Source organism: Scardinius erythrophthalmus (assembly GCF_964197995.2).
Source record: "Scardinius erythrophthalmus genome assembly, chromosome: 24".
Classification (NCBI taxonomy): Eukaryota; Metazoa; Chordata; class Actinopteri; order Cypriniformes; family Leuciscidae; genus Scardinius; species Scardinius erythrophthalmus.
This window is the reverse complement of record NC_138244.1, coordinates 19,147,832-19,168,598: the sequence shown is the minus strand read 5'-3', so window position 1 is coordinate 19,168,598 and position 20,767 is coordinate 19,147,832. Positions and strand designations below refer to the sequence as shown.

Here is a 20,767-nt window from a genome sequence, read left to right as displayed (position 1 = left end):
ATAAAGATAACGATACAGATATAATTCTAAAAATCGTTCTCCATATTAAAGAATAACAGAGTTCACACCACAACTATAACGATAAAGATATGAGGAACGATATCGTTGGGATCACTTTCAGAACGATTTTTTTTCAGCTGTCAAACGATAAAACACTGACAGTCAATCAGAATCCATTCTAATTTAAAGGTCTCGCGCATTTAAAATGGGGCGCGCGAGCGCGTGCTTAGAATAAAAAAGACCGTTATCGTTCGTTGGTGTGGACGCATATATAGTTATCTTTGTCGTTATCTTTATAGTTATCGTGCTTGGTGTGAACGGGCCTTAAGTAAGCATAAGTGACATCTTTAAAAAACATTTAAAAAATCACACCCTTACTTTTGAATGTTAGTGTATGTTGGTTCTTGCATCAGAATCACGATATAAACTATAAGAGGAAATTGTAACTAAATTATTAATTATAATAATTTTAAGTTTGAAGGTCACACAAACCCTGTATAAATTGAATGCTTTGAGATCTATATGGGTTTGATGTCATGTCTTTTTGAATGTTTTGTTTTGTTTTCTTTAGCTTTTTAAAGAGGCCATTTTATGCGCTTTTTTGATTTTGTTTTTAGGGTCTACTAGAATAGGTTTTCATACTTAAATGTTAAAAAAACACACATTATTTTCCCCAAATTTTACATTGTTGCAGCTCCTCTCTTCCCAGTCTGTCAGTAACACTCTGTTTAGTTCCTGTCTCTATGAAACCCCTCCTTCTGAAAAAGCGTGTGTGCTCTGATTGGTCGGCTGGATCAGTGTGTTGTGATTGGTCAACCACTTTGAGCGTGTTTGGGAAATATCACAGCCCGTATCATAACAGCGAGTTTCAACACACAACTAACACAACTCACCAGGCCTTGCCCCTTTATTTTGCATGTGTCTTGGGTGGGAGTTTTTTTAAAAGAGGAATATTGTGACATGTTTGTTCCTGGATGAAAACTCAAGACTACAATCAATGCGTTTCAGGGAGTTCAGAAACAGTGCGCACTGATATAGAGATCTCCCTTTGGGGTGACTTTGTAACTTTGCAACCTTTGTAACCTTTTTCATGCTTAAACCGCAACATTGCACAATAAAGAAAATTGAAAATATATGAAAAAAATTGCGTAATAGGGTCTCATTTAATATACACACTGCAGGGACCGTGAGGAGCGTTTGGCTGCTCTCAGTGCTGCTCAGCAGGAGGCCATGGAGGAACTACAGAAGAAAATCCAGATGAAGGTAATTGATCATAATCCCATTTCTGACACCATTTTCAGTGTTTATCCCCTTTTCCGAAAACCTCGTACAATATTGCTAGCATGTGGAACGTGTTTTCAGCATGACGAGAGCAGCCGGAGACACATGGAGCAGATCGAGCAGAGGAAAGAGAAGGCCGCCGAGCTGAGCAGCGGAAGACACGCCAACACGGACTACGCTCCCAAACTCACCCCTTATGAGCGGAAGAAGCAGTGCTCACTCTGTAACGTTGTGGTAGGTCCTGCATTATGAGTTTCTCTCTGGTCACTTTGATTGGTGTTAATATGTTTAAGACCGTTGAAGTGGGGGCGACTAGGAATACTGTCGCAGGAACATTTGGGACTCTTCAGACAACGATGCGCTGTCTGTCTTTGCTGCTTTGCTAGGCAGAGTACATAAAACCACAGACTACAAGGTGATTCAGAGGATTTTCATAGAGAATGCATGTAAATGAGAATTTAACTGCATTCATTAAACATGAACTCTAGGCGGAGATTAATAGCTGGGCGTGATTATGCTTTTCAAGTGACAGGCAACAAATCTTTGAGTGGCCGCATTTATCTCTGACGTGCCCAGCTTTTACTGCAACTGGGGCCAGACACCTTGGAGCTTCAAACTGACATCAGATTAAGCGCTGGGGAGAATGAAATCTTGTTAAAAATGTCAGATGACCTTGGCCAGGCTCTGACACCAGAGATCATCTTTAGGTCAGCAGGAAGCACTCTAGCTAATGACATTATACACAGACTGTCCTGTGTGGGCTCAACTCCAGTACTCAAAGGAGACAAACAACACAAGCATCCAGATACTGTTGTCCTCACCTGCCATAGGAAAAACTTTCCTACTTTTAAGTTTAATTCTGCTGTAAATTTTTCATTTAGGTCACTTTAATGCAAAGCCACTTTCAGGTTCAGCCCCCTTAAAGTAAGGTTAAAGGAAAAGGCCATCATTTACTCACCGTCATGTCGGTTTCCTGCCTGTGTGAATTTCTTTCTGTATGGAATACAAAAAAAGATTTAAATTTTTTACCTTTCAGTTCATATAGATTAATTTCACCTTAACTTTCTGTATTTTTTCCAGTATGAAAGGTTTGGACCCCATTGACTTGCATAATATGAACAAAACAATCTAAAAAATATAGCTGCGAGCAGCGATTACGGGCCCAAGCCGGTGGCACCGCAACCCACCGCTTTGGCTTTGGCCCTTCATCGCTGCTCGCAGCTATATATATATATATATATATATATATATATATATATATATATATAATATATAAGACAGAAAATATTACTTGTCTTACCTTATTCTGATTTTATGATGCACTCAAAATATTCCACAACATTGATTAACCGGAGGTAAAATATTCTCACCGTCACATACCTAGTATATTTTTATATAGATACAATAGGCCTACCTGATTTTGAACACAAGAGGGCAGTATAGCACTATGAATGACATGATTATTTATTTTTTGGACTAAAAAAACATTCTGGCTGTTTTTAAATTTAATTATTAAATTGAAAAAAATATTTTCTGATATTTGTATAATTTTATATAGAAATAAATGGCGTATAATTACATTTTTAGAAGATATGAGGCTTTTAGTGTTTCCATTTTTGACATTATTTTAATCCCTCGCCATAGCAAAACCGTTTGAGATATTTATTATCTGTTTACAATTTAGCATCTTTAATGTATTTTCATCATGTTGAAAAAGTTTGGTGGGAATAAAATAGACCACTTAATTTTATTTTAAACCCAAATATCTGACTTCCTTTTGGTTGGAGCTAATGACTGTAAATTAGAAAGTTGTCCGGCTCGATGAGACCAATATACGTACTGATTTTTGTAACTGTGGGTAAAACTAACCCCCCCACTTTTGTCAAAAACATTTTGAAAGTGACACACTTCCTGCTACCAGTTGGTGGCGCTATAACTTTGACTCACAATAGTTACATCCATCTGATCGGCCTCTTACCACGAACACACTGCTGAAGTTTCATCTAGATCAGTTAATGTATGCAGAAGTTATAACACACTTCCTGTAAAAAATAATCCTTACGAAAACAATAGGGCCTTCGCCCTTTCAGGGCTTGGGCCCTAAAAAAATAATTTGGTTCCACAGAAGGAAGTTGTAAATGTGTTTGAACAATATGAAGGCGAGTAAATTTATTTTTGGGTGAACTATTCCTTTAATTGTTTTAATCATGGGCACAATAGTGATAGTTTCTTTCTTTTTTTAGGTGTGAACCCACAACCTTTTAGATTATCAGATCATTTACTCAATCTCATATCATTGCAAACCTGTACGATGTTTATCTTCAGCGGAACACAAAAAAAAAAGGTTGAAAAATCTCCCCATTCAGCTTGTGTGGATTAATTTTAATCTACTTTTATGTTCATTTTGCCATTTGAAAGTTTAGGACCCCATTGACTTGCATAATAAGGACCAAACCATCTAAAACTAAATTCTTTATTGTTCCACAGAAGGAAGTTGTAAATCTGTTTGAACAATATGAAGGCGAGTAAATGATTTTTGAACCATTCCTTTAATTGTTTTAATCTTGGGCACAATAATAATAGTTTCTTTTTTGAGGTTTGAACCCACAACCTTTTAGATTATCGGATCATTTACTCAATCTCATATCATTGCAAACATGTACGATGTTTATCTTCTACGGAACACAAAAAAGGTTATAAAAAAACCCTTTCCATTCAGCTCATGTAGATCAATTTCCAACAACCTTTGCCATTTTTGGGTTACGTTGGTCAATAATGGGTTCATAATATGGAAAAAACCAAAACATTCTTCAAAATATTGTCTGTTTTGTTCCACAATATGAAAGCCAGTGAAATGTATTTTGGTGAACTATTCCTTTAACTGTCGATCAAATGCACAAAAGTGATCACCTTTTCTGGGGTTTGCAACCTTTTCGGTTATTCACTCAATAATGAAAATTCTGTCATTTACTCAACCGCATGTAGTTCAAACCCTATTTATTTCTTGTGTGGAACACAAAAAAGAGATGTTTTGATGGTGGCAGTTCAAGATCGGGTTTGAACCGTCAACCTTTTGCTTACCAGCTCAGATCGTTTAGCACTTAGCTTAACCACCCCGGTTTCTCACGGCGAACAGAACCATTATGTGAATAATAGAGACATTCAATGGAGTAGGAGTCTTCTATGCTTTTCACATGACCTCTTGAGTTTTCAGGACAGGTGAGCTGCTCTACAAACTCAAGAGGTGATATTTGAGCTGGTAAAAACAGTGCTTGGGGCGCCGATACATTCGAAAAGAAGGTGTCAAAGCTCTGTAGTTATTAGTTATTCGTCAGTGTTTTCAGATTTTTCTAGTTCTTATGAGATATGTCTGTCAGCTCTGCAGATGTCTGTCAGGATCAAGGGATCATATTTAGCTTTAAAGGGTTGGAACATATGTCTTGACACCTGAGAACTGTCAGTCCATGAATGATGCTGAAATGTATTGTGTGGTAGATTGGTATGTTTCAGGCCCATGGCTTTATTTTTGGCGTATTGCCTCTTGTGATCTCCGGCCTGTGCGTTTGTGTTGCAGATCTCCTCTGAGGTCCACCTGTTCAGTCACATTAAGGGAAAGGGTCACCAGCAGGCAGTGCGGGACAGCAGCAGCATTCAAGGGCGGGAGCTGTCGGACGAGGAGGTGGTGAGTTTACCCCACTAAAAACACTGCAGTTTCACTATGAACTCCTATGGGTTGAACCCTGGTTTCTTCAGAGTTTGTATGATTTGATGCATATTAAATGCATAAATTACATTTACATTTTATTAAATATATACAAATACAAATATTATTATAAAATGCCAAATTGAGGATTTTTTTTTTTACTATTTTATTTATATGTGTGTATATATATATATAGATAGATAGATAGATAGATAGATAGATAGATAGATAGATAGATAGATAGATATAGCCATTAAACAAATATTTAAAATATAGGCTACTGTCTTTGTTGTTTCTATGTTAATTTGGAGATTAAATGTGAAATTATTACAATATAGAAAATATATTAAAAACTTTAATGTTAGGTGCGATTAATCACAATTAATTACAGAAAAAATCTGCGATTTGTTTTTTTTTTGTTTTTTATCGATTGACATCACTAATAACAGTAATTCTGGATTGAATTGGTTTATTTGTCATTATTACAATTCTTCCCCCAAAATGTATTTTTTTTTAAATAAAAATGTAAATTATAAATACTAAAATATACAAACAATTATTACACATTTGTTAAATAAAAACAAAATATACCACTTAATTCTAATCTTGCTTACAAATATGAATCATTACATTTATTATTCATTATATTTATTAACAGTTTAAAACATTACTTGAAAATGTATTTACTTCATGTGAATGATGTCACTCTTGCTTATGTTTCTCACAGACACACAAACAGCACACACACACATTCAACTTCATTTTTAGGGAAGACGTTTCATTTTATGATTTTGCACATCATTTATCATATCTGTAAAGGTTGAGAGGCTCAACACCAACTTTCCCATATTTTCCTTGGTTTGTGGGACCATAAAAGGCTCCGAGCGAATCAACACTAAAAGTGTTTGTGTATATGGCGCGGGGTGAGATCACCCTGCCTTGTCTCTGGGCTTGACTGAGTGCCTCTCCCCTGAACGCGGCTCGTTAAATGCGGGATCTCTCACCGCAATATGAGATTGGCTTTCACACTGGGCTTCTTTGTACGGCTGACAACTGTTGGTGCTATATGTCGCACCTTTGGCCCCTGGACCTCCTTCATTCAAACCTTTTTCTCAGCGAGTAATATTTAAACCCCCAGTGCTGCCTCTAAATCATTAGCCTTGGCCGCAGCCACCTATTTCTCTGCCTGACAGTGTGATAAACACACAGTCGAGCCACCGACCACGTCTCGCAAGCGTGCGACTCGCGTCAGGTGCGGCTGACTTAATGAGGGCTGTCCGAATTGTAGAGCTTGATGTATTTAATTGAATTAACCGTTCACGTGGAACTAGTTTTTAAACAGCGTTCGTTTGGTTTACGCACAAAAGGAAACCGTTTACCTGTGATTTATACGCCACGATCTGTAACAGTCAGCGGAATTAGCAAAATTGGAAACTTCAGGGTGTCTGAACTGTAAATTTGTCCTAGAGTTCATTACCGTGTCCTTGGCTCTTATTGGAAAAGAACACACTACTTATTTTTTCTTCTCTAGGAGTTTATCAGCAATATATGTCAAAATGTGCAATTTTGGTAATTCATTCACAGTTGCTGCATTTTAAGGAAACCTGGCCACAGGACTTGTTTGGATAGTCTTGCGATGGACGCTCCGGTGCTCCTTATTTATGTCTTTGCTCATTTTGGTGTGCAGTATTTCATTCACACAACCGCCAACTATTTTCCAGTCGGCACTTCCATAATTCTTGCCGTTATGAAAGATTTTTAATTAAAACTAAGATGGTTGGCTGAACCGTGCAGAGGTCACAACGTAGTTTTTCTGCGGAAGCGGGTCCAGAGCCTCCGTCTGTCCTCGTATTTAGTCATATTTCGCTATTTGAAAGACTCTGGAGTTAAATTGAAAATACAGCGATTATCAACAGCAATGGATCAGTGTGGCTGCAGGATACTTGGATTGCCTCTTGGACTCTATATTATCCTTTATTGGTTGTCATCTGTTCTGGTTTAATGTGATATATCGCCGCTCTAGGCCCGTTGTGTTTGACACATAGGAATTTTATTTATCCTCAACCTTTGACGCCAGATCAAGAAGAAACACAGCTGAACGTTGAGTTATTCAAGCTAAAATATCACAGTTTTTCAGAGTCATGGGCTAGTCTAGTGGCTGGCACACAAGTGCTCATGGATTTAAGTCAAGACTTGTGTTGTATATTTTATATATAGATATGTATTCAATAGAAATATATTATATTGAACAGTATTTAATATATATATATTAGGGATGTTAATTTAAAGTCCCCCTGTAGTCAATCATTTTATCCCTTAAAACTCATCTTTGATCACCAAAAATACTTATTTAAGCCTTTTTTCCTTGAAACATTTTTCGTCATGCCTTAAAGTGCCTTGAATGTAACTCTACACCCCTGCCTCATTTAGTACGTGGTTATTTGAACATGCAAATTAGCCCCGCCCCCACTCACTCACACCAGCTCAGAGATCCACTCGTTGACGATCACACGTTGACCTGATTGGTTAAAAGGTAGTTTGTGACGTCAGAAACACCAGCGATTTTCAAACCGCGTATTTGAGACTGTCTTTGGTTCTCTGCCAGTAGACATAGACATATAACAACATTAAAACCTTGATTTTCACCACAGAGGGACTTTAATAATTAGTTAATTATGGAAAAATAATGCGATTATAATAATTAACGCACCCGCCCCAGGGGGCGCCCACCTTCGAATGGCATACGAAGTTCATCTTACATTTCATACGGTTGATTGGTGAAGAACATGAAGCAGGGTAACAACTCACTGCATGATGGACCCTATAAAATGCAGGTCGAATGCCCCTAAAATTCAAGATATCAGGGCAAAAATAAAAACATGGCTGTTGTAGTCTAAAGTTTGTGTAATAAATTCTGTTGAATTAAATCAAATGTTTATTTTTACATTTAAAGATTTTTTTTGTAATGTCTATTTAATGATTTTCTCATTTAACACAATAATGACTTTATCTTTTGCGGGTAATTTCTCAGCCAAATTTGATGTGTGATTAATTTGATTTAAAAAATGTAATTTGACAGCCCAATATTTTATGAAATTGCAAAACTATTAATTATTATCTTAATGATAAATATTACATTTAATATATTATGCTATTAATAATAATAATAATATTAATAGTGTTGTTGTTTTATTTCCAATTAAATGCGACCTTTTGTGATCTCCTGTGTGAACGTGAACGTGAAATGACCCAGAAGTGACCCGCATGCGCAGAAGAGTACTCAACGGTCAACGAAGTCACTTGTTGTTTGCGGAAGTAGCTAAACATGAATTAGCTGCGGAAGTAGGTAAACATGGATGTCAACAGTGGAGCTCGTTTAGCGATATTAAAGTTATTTGTTGTTTATCTTCTCATTCCCGCCTACTTCAAAGCAATAATTATGACGTTTGTCGCGTATCAATGACGTGTGGGTCGGATACATGTGACCTGGCGGTTCAGACTGAAGTCACATTTCAAAAGATCGGATACGTATCGGATTTGGACCACATACCCAAGTGGCCTGGGTCGCATTTGAAAAGATCGGATCTGTGTCGTTCAGACTGTCATGAAAAGATCAGATACAGGTCGCATAGGGGCAAAAAAAATGGAATTGGGTCGTTTCAGCCTGCAGTGTGAACGTAGCCTTAGAATGTAATCCTGCAAGGGATGTACAAGTCAAGTTTTTTTGTGTACGTCGTTGGTTTGTTACCTTATACCTTCTGTCATTACATTGTACCTGAATGACAAACAGCTGTCTGTTTCACATTGGGGGAAAGACATCTTTTGCCGGGTCTTTTGTGTCACACAAAAGAGTGGAGGATGGGACATGTATCAGTGTGACAGTGAGCGCTTCATCATGGCCCCTGAGCATCGGTGGAGGTGTGATGTTTGGAGTTGTCTCTCATTACGCCCCACAGAAAGCACTGTGGTTTTTTCGGGTGTTTTAGCCCCCAGGCTGGTTTCTGTCACTTTTTTATATCTCTCAAGTCTCCTATTGTCACCATGTGCATTGTGCAAGTGGACACCAGTCCATCACCTGTCCATCGAATTTGATAGGTCGTCATATGCCACATTGTCCTTTTACTAGAGCATACATTTTTTTATGTCGTTTTTTTTATGCACAAATTGATGAAATCTAAGAGCTTTCTGTACTCTCCATAGACAGCTACGCAACTACCACTTTTGAATTAGAATTTTCTGAAGTGACTCGATAGATTTATATGATGAACAGATTGAATTTAGGCTTTTATTCACATATAAACATTGATCAGCGAACATAAACCGAAGCTCATCCAAACCTGATTAATGCACAAGAACAAACATCTTGTGGAAACTCAAACGTGCTGTGTAACACGAGAATAAACCTCATTGGTTCTTGCTAATGCTCAAACGTGCTGTGTAACACAAGAATAAACCTCATTGGTTCTTGCTAATGCTCAAACGTGCTGTGTAACACGAGAATGAACCTCATTGGTTCTTGCTAATGCTCAAACGTGCTGCGTAACACGAGAATAAACCTCATTGGTTCTTGCTAATGCTCAAACGTGCTGCGTAACTCGAGAATGAACCTCATTGGTTCTTGCTAATGCTCAAACGTGCTGCGTAACACGAGAATGAACCTCATTGGTTCTTGCTCATGCTCAAACGTGCTGCGTAACACGAGAATGAACCTCATTGGTTCTTGCTAATGCTCAAACGTGCTGCGTAACACGAGAATGAACCTCATTGGTTCTTGCTAATGCTCAAACGTGCTGTGTAACACAAGAATGAACCTCATTGGTTCTTGCTAATGCTCAAACGTGCTGTGTAACACGAGAATGAACCTCATTGGTTCTTGCTAATGCTCAAACGTGCTGTGTAACACGAGAATGAACCTCATTGGTTCTTGCTAATGCTCAAACGTGCTGTGTAACACAAGAATGAACCTCATTGGTTCTTGCTGAAGCTCAAACGTGCTGTGTAACACAAGAATAAACCTCATTGGTTCTTGCTAATGCTCAAACGTGCTGCGTAACACGAGAATGAACCTCATTGGTTCTTGCTAATGCTCAAACGTGCTGCGTAACACGAGAATGAACCTCACTGGTTCTTGCTCATGCTCAAACGTGCTGCGTAACACGAAAATGAACCTCATTGGTTCTTGCTAATGCTCAAACGTGCTGCGTAACACGAGAATGAACCTCATTGGTTCTTGCTAATGCTCAAACGTGCTGCGTAACACGAGAATGAACCTCATTGGTTCTTGCTAATGCTCAAACGTGCTGTGTAACACGAGAATGAACCTCATTGGTTCCTGCTAATGCTCAAACGTGCTGCGTAACACGAGAATGAACCTCATTGGTTCTTGCTAAAGCTCAAACGTGCTGCGTAACACGAGAATGAACCTCATTGGTTCTTGCTAATGCTCAAACGTGCTGTGTAACACAAGAATGAACCTCATTGGTTCTTGCTAATGCTCAAACGTGCTGTGTAACACAAGAATGAACCTCATTGGTTCTTGCTAATGCTCAAACGTGCTGCGTAACACGAGAATGAACCTCATTGGTTCTTGCTAATGCTCAAACGTGCTGTGTAACACAAGAATGAACCTCATTGGTTCTTGCTGAAGCTCAAACGTGCTGCGTAACACGAGAATGAACCTCATTGGTTCTTGCTAATGCTCAAACGTGCTGCGTAACACGAGAATGAACCTCATTGGTTCTTGCTAATGCTCAACGTGCTGCGTAACACGAGAATAAACCTCATTGGTTCTTGCTAATGCTCAAACGTGCTGCGTAACACGAGAATGAACCTCATTGGTTCTTGCTAATGCTCAAACGTGCTGCGTAACACGAGAATGAACCTCATTGGTTCTTGCTAAGGCTCAAACGTGCTGCGTAACACGAGAATGAACCTCATTGGTTCTTGCTAATGCTCAAACGTGCTGCGTAACACGAGAATGAACCTCATTGGTTCTTGCTCATGCTCAAACGTGCTGCGTAACACGAGAATGAACCTCATTGGTTCTTGCTCATGCTCAAACGTGCTGCGTAACACGAGAATGAACCTCATTGGTTCTTGCTAATGCTCAAACGTGCTGCGTAACACGAGAATGAACCTCATTGGTTCTTGCTAATGCTCAAACGTGCTGCGTAACACGAGAATGAACCTCATTGGTTCTTGCTAATGCTCAAACGTGCTGCGTAACACGAGAATTAACCCTTATTGGTTCTTGCTAATGCTCAAACGTGCTGCGTAACACGAGAATGAACCTCATTGGTTCTTGCTAATGCTCAAACGTGCTGCGTAACACGAGAATGAACCTCATTGGTTCTTGCTAATGCTCAAACGTGCTGCGTAACACGAGAATGAACCTCATTGGTTCTTGCTGAAGCTCAAACGTGCTGTGTAACACAAGAATAAACCTCATTGGTTCTTGCTAATGCTCAAACGTGCTGCGTAACACGAGAATGAACCTCATTGGTTCTTGCTCATGCTCAAACGTGCTGCGTAACACGAGAATGAACCTCATTGGTTCTTGCTAATGCTCAAACGTGCTGCGTAACACGAGAATGAACCTCATTGGTTCTTGCTCATGCTCAAACGTGCTGCGTAACACGAGAATGAACCTCATTGGTTCTTGCTAATGCTCAAACGTGCTGCGTAACACGAGAATAAACCTCATTGGTTCTTGCTAATGCTCAAACGTGCTGCGTAACACGAGAATAAACCTCATTGGTTCTTGCTAATGCTCAAACGTGCTGCGTAACACGAGAATAAACCTCATTGGTTCTTGCTAATGCTCAAACGTGCTGCGTAACACGAGAATAAACCTCATTGGTTCTTGCTAATGCTCAAACGTGCTGCGTAACACGAGAATGAACCTCATTGGTTCTTGCTAATGCTCAAACGTGCTGCGTAACACGAGAATGAACCTCATTGGTTCTTGCTAATGCTCAAACGTGCTGCGTAACACGAGAATGAACCTCATTGGTTCTTGCTAATGCTCAAACGTGCTGCGTAACACGAGAATGAACCTCATTGGTTCTTGCTAATGCTCAAACGTGCTGCGTAACACAAGAATGAACCTCATTGGTTCTTGCTGAAGCTCAAACGTGCTGCGTAACACAAGAATGAACCTCATTGGTTCTTGCTGAAGCTCAAACGTGCTGCGTAACACAAGAATAAACCTCATTGGTTCTTGCTAATGCTCAAACGTGCTGCGTAACACGAGAATGAACCTCATTGGTTCTTGCTAATGCTCAAACGTGCTGCGTAACACGAGAATGAACCTCATTGGTTCTTGCTAATGCTCAAACGTGCTGCGTAACACGAGAATAAACCTCATTGGTTCTTGCTAATGCTCAAACGTGCTGCGTAACACGAGAATAAACCTCATTGGTTCTTGCTAATGCTCAAACGTGCTGCGTAACACGAGAATGAACCTCATTGGTTCTTGCTAATGCTCAAACGTGCTGCGTAACACGAGAATGAACCTCATTGGTTCTTGCTAATGCTCAAACGTGCTGCGTAACACGAGAATGAACCTCATTGGTTCTTGCTAATGCTCAAACGTGCTGCGTAACACGAGAATGAACCTCATTGGTTCTTGCTCATGCTCAAACGTGCTGCGTAACACGAGAATGAACCTCATTGGTTCTTGCTCATGCTCAAACGTGCTGCGTAACACGAGAATGAACCTCATTGGTTCTTGCTCATGCTCAAACGTGCTGCGTAACACGAGAATGAACCTCATTGGTTCTTGCTAATGCTCAAACGTGCTGCGTAACACGAGAATGAACCTCATTGGTTCTTGCTAATGCTCAAACGTGCTGCGTAACACAAGAATGAACCTCATTGGTTCTTGCTAATGCTCAAACGTGCTGTTTAACACGAGAATGAACCTCATTGGTTCTTGCTAATGCTCAAACGTGCTGCGTAACACAAGAATGAACCTCATTGGTTCTTGCTCATGCTCAAACGTGCTGCGTAACACGAGAATGAACCTCATTGGTTCTTGCTCATGCTCAAACGTGCTGCGTAACACGAGAATGAACCTCATTGGTTCTTGCTCATGCTCAAACGTGCTGCGTAACACGAGAATGAACCTCATTGGTTCTTGCTAATGCTCAAACGTGCTGCGTAACACGAGAATGAACCTCATTGGTTCTTGCTAATGCTCAAACGTGCTGCGTAACACGAGAATGAACCTCATTGGTTCTTGCTAATGCTCAAACGTGCTGCGTAACACGAGAATTAACCCTTATTGGTTCTTGCTAATGCTCAAAAGTGCTGCGTAACACGAGAATGAACCTCATTGGTTCTTGCTAATGCTCAAACGTGCTGCGTAACACGAGAATGAACCTCATTGGTTCTTGCTGAAGCTCAAACGTGCTGTGTAACACAAGAATAAACCTCATTGGTTCTTGCTAATGCTCAAACGTGCTGCGTAACACGAGAATGAACCTCATTGGTTCTTGCTAATGCTCAAACGTGCTGCGTAACACGAGAATGAACCTCATTGGTTCTTGCTAATGCTCAAACGTGCTGCGTAACACGAGAATGAACCTCATTGGTTCTTGCTCATGCTCAAACGTGCTGCGTAACACGAGAATGAACCTCATTGGTTCTTGCTAATGCTCAAACGTGCTGCGTAACACGAGAATGAACCTCATTGGTTCTTGCTCATGCTCAAACGTGCTGCGTAACACGAGAATGAACCTCATTGGTTCTTGCTAATGCTCAAACGTGCTGCGTAACACGAGAATAAACCTCATTGGTTCTTGCTAATGCTCAAACGTGCTGCGTAACACGAGAATAAACCTCATTGGTTCTTGCTAATGCTCAAACGTGCTGCGTAACACGAGAATAAACCTCATTGGTTCTTGCTAATGCTCAAACGTGCTGCGTAACACGAGAATGAACCTCATTGGTTCTTGCTAATGCTCAAACGTGCTGCGTAACACGAGAATGAACCTCATTGGTTCTTGCTAATGCTCAAACGTGCTGCGTAACACGAGAATGAACCTCATTGGTTCTTGCTAATGCTCAAACGTGCTGCGTAACACGAGAATGAACCTCATTGGTTCTTGCTAATGCTCAAACGTGCTGCGTAACACGAGAATGAACCTCATTGGTTCTTGCTAATGCTCAAACGTGCTGCGTAACACAAGAATGAACCTCATTGGTTCTTGCTGAAGCTCAAACGTGCTGCGTAACACAAGAATAAACCTCATTGGTTCTTGCTAATGCTCAAACGTGCTGCGTAACACGAGAATGAACCTCATTGGTTCTTGCTAATGCTCAAACGTGCTGCGTAACACGAGAATGAACCTCATTGGTTCTTGCTAATGCTCAAACGTGCTGCGTAACACGAGAATGAACCTCATTGGTTCTTGCTAATGCTCAAACGTGCTGCGTAACACGAGAATGAACCTCATTGGTTCTTGCTAATGCTCAAACGTGCTGCGTAACACGAGAATGAACCTCATTGGTTCTTGCTAATGCTCAAACGTGCTGCGTAACACGAGAATAAACCTCATTGGTTCTTGCTAATGCTCAAACGTGCTGCGTAACACGAGAATAAACCTCATTGGTTCTTGCTAATGCTCAAACGTGCTGCGTAACACGAGAATGAACCTCATTGGTTCTTGCTAATGCTCAAACGTGCTGCGTAACACGAGAATGAACCTCATTGGTTCTTGCTAATGCTCAAACGTGCTGCGTAACACGAGAATGAACCTCATTGGTTCTTGCTAATGCTCAAACGTGCTGCGTAACACGAGAATGAACCTCATTGGTTCTTGCTCATGCTCAAACGTGCTGCGTAACACGAGAATGAACCTCATTGGTTCTTGCTCATGCTCAAACGTGCTGCGTAACACGAGAATGAACCTCATTGGTTCTTGCTCATGCTCAAACGTGCTGCGTAACACGAGAATGAACCTCATTGGTTCTTGCTAATGCTCAAACGTGCTGCGTAACACGAGAATGAACCTCATTGGTTCTTGCTAATGCTCAAACGTGCTGCGTAACACAAGAATGAACCTCATTGGTTCTTGCTAATGCTCAAACGTGCTGTTTAACACGAGAATGAACCTCATTGGTTCTTGCTAATGCTCAAACGTGCTGCGTAACACAAGAATGAACCTCATTGGTTCTTGCTCATGCTCAAACGTGCTGCGTAACACGAGAATGAACCTCACTGGTTCTTGCTCATGCTCAAACGTGCTGCGTAACACGAGAATGAACCTCATTGGTTCTTGCTAATGCTCAAACGTGCTGCGTAACACGAGAATGAACCTCATTGGTTCTTGCTAATGCTCAAACGTGCTGCGTAACACAAGAATGAACCTCATTGGTTCTTGCTAATGCTCAAACGTGCTGCGTAACACGAGAATAAACCTCATTGGTTCTTGCTAATGCTCAAACGTGCTGTGTAACACGAGAATGAACCTCATTGGTTCTTGCTAATGCTCAAACGTGCTGCGTAACACGAGAATAAACCTCATTGGTTCTTGCTAATGCTCAAACGTGCTGCGTAACACGAGAATGAACCTCATTGGTTCTTGCTAACGTGCTGCGTAACACGAGAATGAACCTCATTGGTTCTTGCTAACGTGCTGCGTAACACTAGAATGAACCTCATTGGTTCTTGCTCATGCCCAAACGTGCTGCGTAACACGAGAATGAACCTCATTGGTTCTTGCTAATGCTCAAACGTGCTGTGTAACACGAGAATGAACCTCATTGGTTCTTGCTAATGCTCAAACGTGCTGTGTAACACGAGAATAATCCTCATTGGTTCTTGCTAATGCTCAAACTTACTGCGTAACACGAGAATGAACCTCATTGGTTCTTACATGTCAAGTTAACTTGCTTGAGCTTCTGTTTACCACAACTGATGAATGAGTTGATCAGTGTTTATATGTGAATAAAAGCCTAAATTCAATCTGTTCATCATATAAAGCGATCATGTCTCTTCAGAATCTTTTTGGACTAAACCGCTTAATTCATATGGATTAGTTTTATGATCTCTTTATGAACTTTTTGAAGCGTCAAAGTGGCAGTTACGTAGCTGTCAATGGAGGAACCAAAATGTCAAAAAGATCTTCATTTATGTTTCGAAGATAACTGAAAATCTTACGGGTTTGAAACAACATTAGGGTGAATAATTAATGATAGGATTTCAATTTTTGGGGTGAATATCCCTTCAAGGAAAGACCCAAATCATTTAGAATATCAAAATATGAAATCAAAAAACTTTTTTCTGTAAAACCAGAACTGTGGTGTTATGACATGACTTTCTCTTAAAATATATTCTTTAATTAAATTCTGTTCAAGTCTCAGACTATTGAAGCGATTGACTATTGCCATAATGGTTTACCGTACTGCGGGTTCACTTGCACATTACGAGCTTAGCTCCAGCCGTGGTCTCCTCACAGATCTGTGTTTGTGCTGCTCCCCTCTCCTCCAAACCCCTCTTTATAATCTCAAGATGGTGCACGTCTTTGAGGTGTTATAGAAACAATCCCATTAAGTGAACGGCAGGCGAAGTAGATCGCCTTTCAGAGAGATTACTCAACAGATGCCTCTCTGGCCACAGGGAGGCAATGGTTATGACTGCAGGGCTCGACTCCTGTTCCCGAGGGACACGGGGGAGATGCCTCCTCAAGCACACGCACACAAAATCAGTCATCCATTTGAAACACTATATGATGCAAATGTACAGATTTCAAACGGAGGTCCGTATGGCAATTTGTCACATTTGTCTCAAACTAATTCATTAAGGACAGGTGTCAAGCATTCGAGACAGTGTTGGCTGTGGTCGTTAAAACTTTGTTATTGTTCGCTTCGTTATTGTTCGAAGTTAATGTACCTTGTGAAGAGCTGTTGGAAGAAATGGAGAGCTGATGTTTGTGCAAATGTTCAGGTCTCTCTCCGCCTTCTTATTAATTATTTACTAACATTACATAACTCGTCCTTTACCATTGGCCCTGGACATGAATGATGCCAAGCTGACATGGGCGATAAAACCGGTTAGGGTAAATTCTGTCATCATTTACTCGCCCTCAATTTCCTTCCAAACCTATGACTTTTTTTTTCTGCGGAACAAAGATGTTTTGAAGAATGTTGGGGCCAAATCAATGTTGGACCCCATTGACTTTCATTGTACGCACAAAAAAGAAACAACTGTTGTGTTCCACAGAAGACAGAAAGTCATACAGGAATGACAAGAGTGTGAGTAAATGATGACAGAGTTTAAAATGTTGTATGTATGACCACTACGATTTATTTTATAAATGGTTCAAGTTGGTCAGACGGATTGAAAGCTGCTTGGATTGAAAGGTGTGCTTCATACATCGCTACACTATTGACAAGAGTCAAGGGACTTTTTTTTTATCTGTGAAATTGCACTGAAATTTTCCTTAATGTGACTGCACCTTTAGTCCCAACATCGCAACAATCATTCAGTATAAACCATATAAGTGGCATTTTAAAAAGTTATTGCTTTAGTCCGACTAAAGCCAAACTTTTGTAGTGCCTGTAAATGCACTTCATGACTTGATATATTACTGTAAAGATCTCCTTCAACAGAGCTGAAAACTCAGTTGTTACAATATCCCATTCCTTCTGACAATTGGTCTACCTTTGTAACTGTAACTTATATGAGAAACCAGGATATGTATTTGCCTCATCCAGTGCGTGTGCCCAGTTTTCTGAAGAGCTCCAGAGTCAACCTAGTGGGTTTTTGGCTCCCATCCTCCGTTAGCATACGGCCTCTGAAGTATCGACTCGGAGTGGGAACTCTTATCTATCTCACCCGCTGCTCCCATCCTGCGAGGTGCCGGATGACAGAATAATTGGATAATTGCTTTCTGGCGCATGCATCACTTCGTCCGAAATTGAGTTACATCCGTCTTTCTTCCCATGGAAATATCGGCATCATCAGAAAGAGACGGAAAGCTATACCTCTTTCCCCCCTCAGCACTTCCGCCGCCTTAATGCCAGCAGCGAGTGGAGGAGATGCCTTCATAATTGTGGAGCACAATGCCTGGGCCGGGAGGACTTTACATGCCACACAAAGAGCTTAACACCTGGACTTTCAATGGAGGTGCTCCACTTTACATCTAGTGTGGGAGTTGAAGCCCTGCCTTTGGACATGTGCTGTGTGGAGAGGTCCTGCGGAATTGATGTTTTGATGTTTGATCTCTTCTCTTGTCGCTCTGTTCCGACACACCCATGTGTCGTCATTCCATTGTCCTGTTGGGACTTTTCTAGAGGCACGTGGCTTTGAACTGAGAGGTCTCTCTATGGAGCTGTAATGAATCTAATGTGCTTTTTTTGGGGGCAAAATATGGACTAGCCTTCTCATCCTACCACCTCATGTCTTCTCGTGTTTGCTTTCCAATGTACAGTATATTGTTTGTGTCCAATTGGTATGTTTGAGTGAAAACTCAAATACTATTTATATGCCCTTTCCCTGCCTTTCAAATTAATTAAAACTGTTCAAAATAATTTTCAGTAAAATTGAAGCTAAAATAAATATTGGGGGAAAACCCTAAACGAAAAAACTAGTGCTGTGAAATCAATAAATTGCATCTAACAAAAGTTTTTGTTTACATAATATATTTGTGTGTTTGTATTATTATATTTATAAATATTATATATATGTCTATATATTCTATATATGTCTGTATATATATGTATATATATATATATATATATATATATATATATATATACATATATATATGTGTATATAGTGTGTGTGTGTGTGTGTGTGTGTGTGTGTGTGTGTGTGTGTGTGTGTATATATATATATATATATATATATATATATATATATATATATATATATATATATACATATATACATATACATATATATGTGTATATAGTGTGTGTGTGTGTGTGTGTGTGTGTGTGTGTGTGTGTGTGTGTGTGTGTGTGTGTGTATATATATATATATATATATATATATACACATATATATATATACACACACACACACACACCAGTAGAGTGTGTGTATGTATATATATATATATATATATATATATATATATATATATATATATATATATATATATATATATATATATATATATATATATATATATATATATATATATATATATACATACACACACTCTACTGGTCAAAAGTTTTAGATCGGTAAGATTTTTTATGTTTTTAAAAGAAGTCTCTTCTGCTCACCAAGACTGCATTTATTTGATAAAAAGCAATAAAAAAAACAGTATTATTGTGAAATATTATGACAATTTAAAATGACTGTTTTCTATTTTAATATATTTTAAAATGTAATTTATTCATCAGATGAAAGCTGAATTTTCAACATCATTACTCCAGTCTTCAGTGTCACATGACCCTTCAGAAATCATTCTAATATGATGATTTTATGCTCAAAAAAACATTCATTATTATTTTCAATGTTGAAAACAGTTGTGTACAATTTTTTTCCAAAATTCTTTGATGAATAGAAAGTTCAAAAGAACAGCATTTATTTAAAATAGAATATTTTTTAACATTATAAATGTCTTTACTGTAACTTTTGATCAGTTTAACTCATCCTTGATGAATAAAGGTATTGATTTATTTTATTTCTTTCCCCCAAAAATAAAATTTAAATTCTTACTGACCCCAAACCTTTGAACAGTAGTGTTTAATGTTACAAAAGCTTTCCATTTCAGACAAATGCTTTTCTTTTCAACTTTCTATTCATCATAGCATCACGAAATAAAAATGTAAATAACTGTTTTCAACATTGATAATAATCAAATGTTTCTTGAGCATCAAATCATCATATTAGAATGATTTCTGAAGGATCATGTGACACTGATGACTGGAGTAATGATGCTGAAAATTCAGGTTTGATCACAGGAATAAATTACACTTAAATATATATTCACATAGAAAACAGCTGGTTTAAATTGTAATATTATTTCACAATATGACTTTTTTTGTTTGTATTTTTAATCAAATAAATGCAGCCTTGGTGAGCAGAAGATACTACTTTAAAAAAAAAAAATCTTACCGATCTATGCTATATATATATATATATATATATATATATATATATATATATATATATATATATATATATATATATACTGTAAATACAGACACATATATTACGTAAACAAAAACTTTTATGTTAGATGCGATTAATCACGATTAATTGGTTTCAAAGCACTATTAAAAACTTAAACGAAAATGAGAAATGTTGCAATAGCAACAAACTGAAATAAGTTTAAGTATTAAAGCTGTAATAAAAATGTAAGTTATATAGAAATATTTAAAAAAGTAATAAAAACGACGAGTAAAATAACAAATATGAAATATTTAGAAAACACTTTTCACACTAATCAAATAAAATATGCAAAAAAAGCTCTAATATGAAAGCATTTACATAATTTAATTGTCTTTTGTTTTGTTTTCCTCAGGAACACCTGTCTCAAAAAAAGTACATCGTAGACATCATGACCGACAGCAGCGTGCCCTCCGACAGTGCGAAAGATGGAGAAGAGAGACAGAAAGCTCGGAAAAAGGCCAAGAAACTGCGGGCACGCATGAACTCAAGGTGATGCGATCACATTCTCTTCTCTCTTTCTTTTCTTGATCTCCCTCACTCACTCTGTGTGGCTAAAGCGTGGTGTTGTTGCTTATGAGAGCTTTATGAGTGACAAGGAGATGGAGAGCAGAGGCGATGTGCATCCTGGCTGTCCACGCGGCAACACTGAT

General features: G+C 38.9%; 1 protein-coding gene across 4 annotated transcripts in view; it reads left to right on the top strand.

Moving 5' to 3' along the window:
* scaper (S-phase cyclin A-associated protein in the ER) overlaps nt 1–20,767 on the top strand; it is a 118,923-nt gene that overhangs the window by 33,281 nt on the left and 64,875 nt on the right. For all 4 annotated transcript variants that reach the window (XM_081356196.1, XM_081356194.1, XM_081356197.1 and 1 more), the window contains 4 exons: nt 1,182–1,263; nt 1,363–1,515; nt 4,856–4,963; nt 20,470–20,606. In XM_081356196.1, the coding sequence (XP_081212322.1) occupies nt 1,182–1,263; nt 1,363–1,515; nt 4,856–4,963; nt 20,470–20,606 (480 nt within the window). The remainder of the gene's footprint in view (nt 1–1,181; nt 1,264–1,362; nt 1,516–4,855; nt 4,964–20,469; nt 20,607–20,767) is intronic.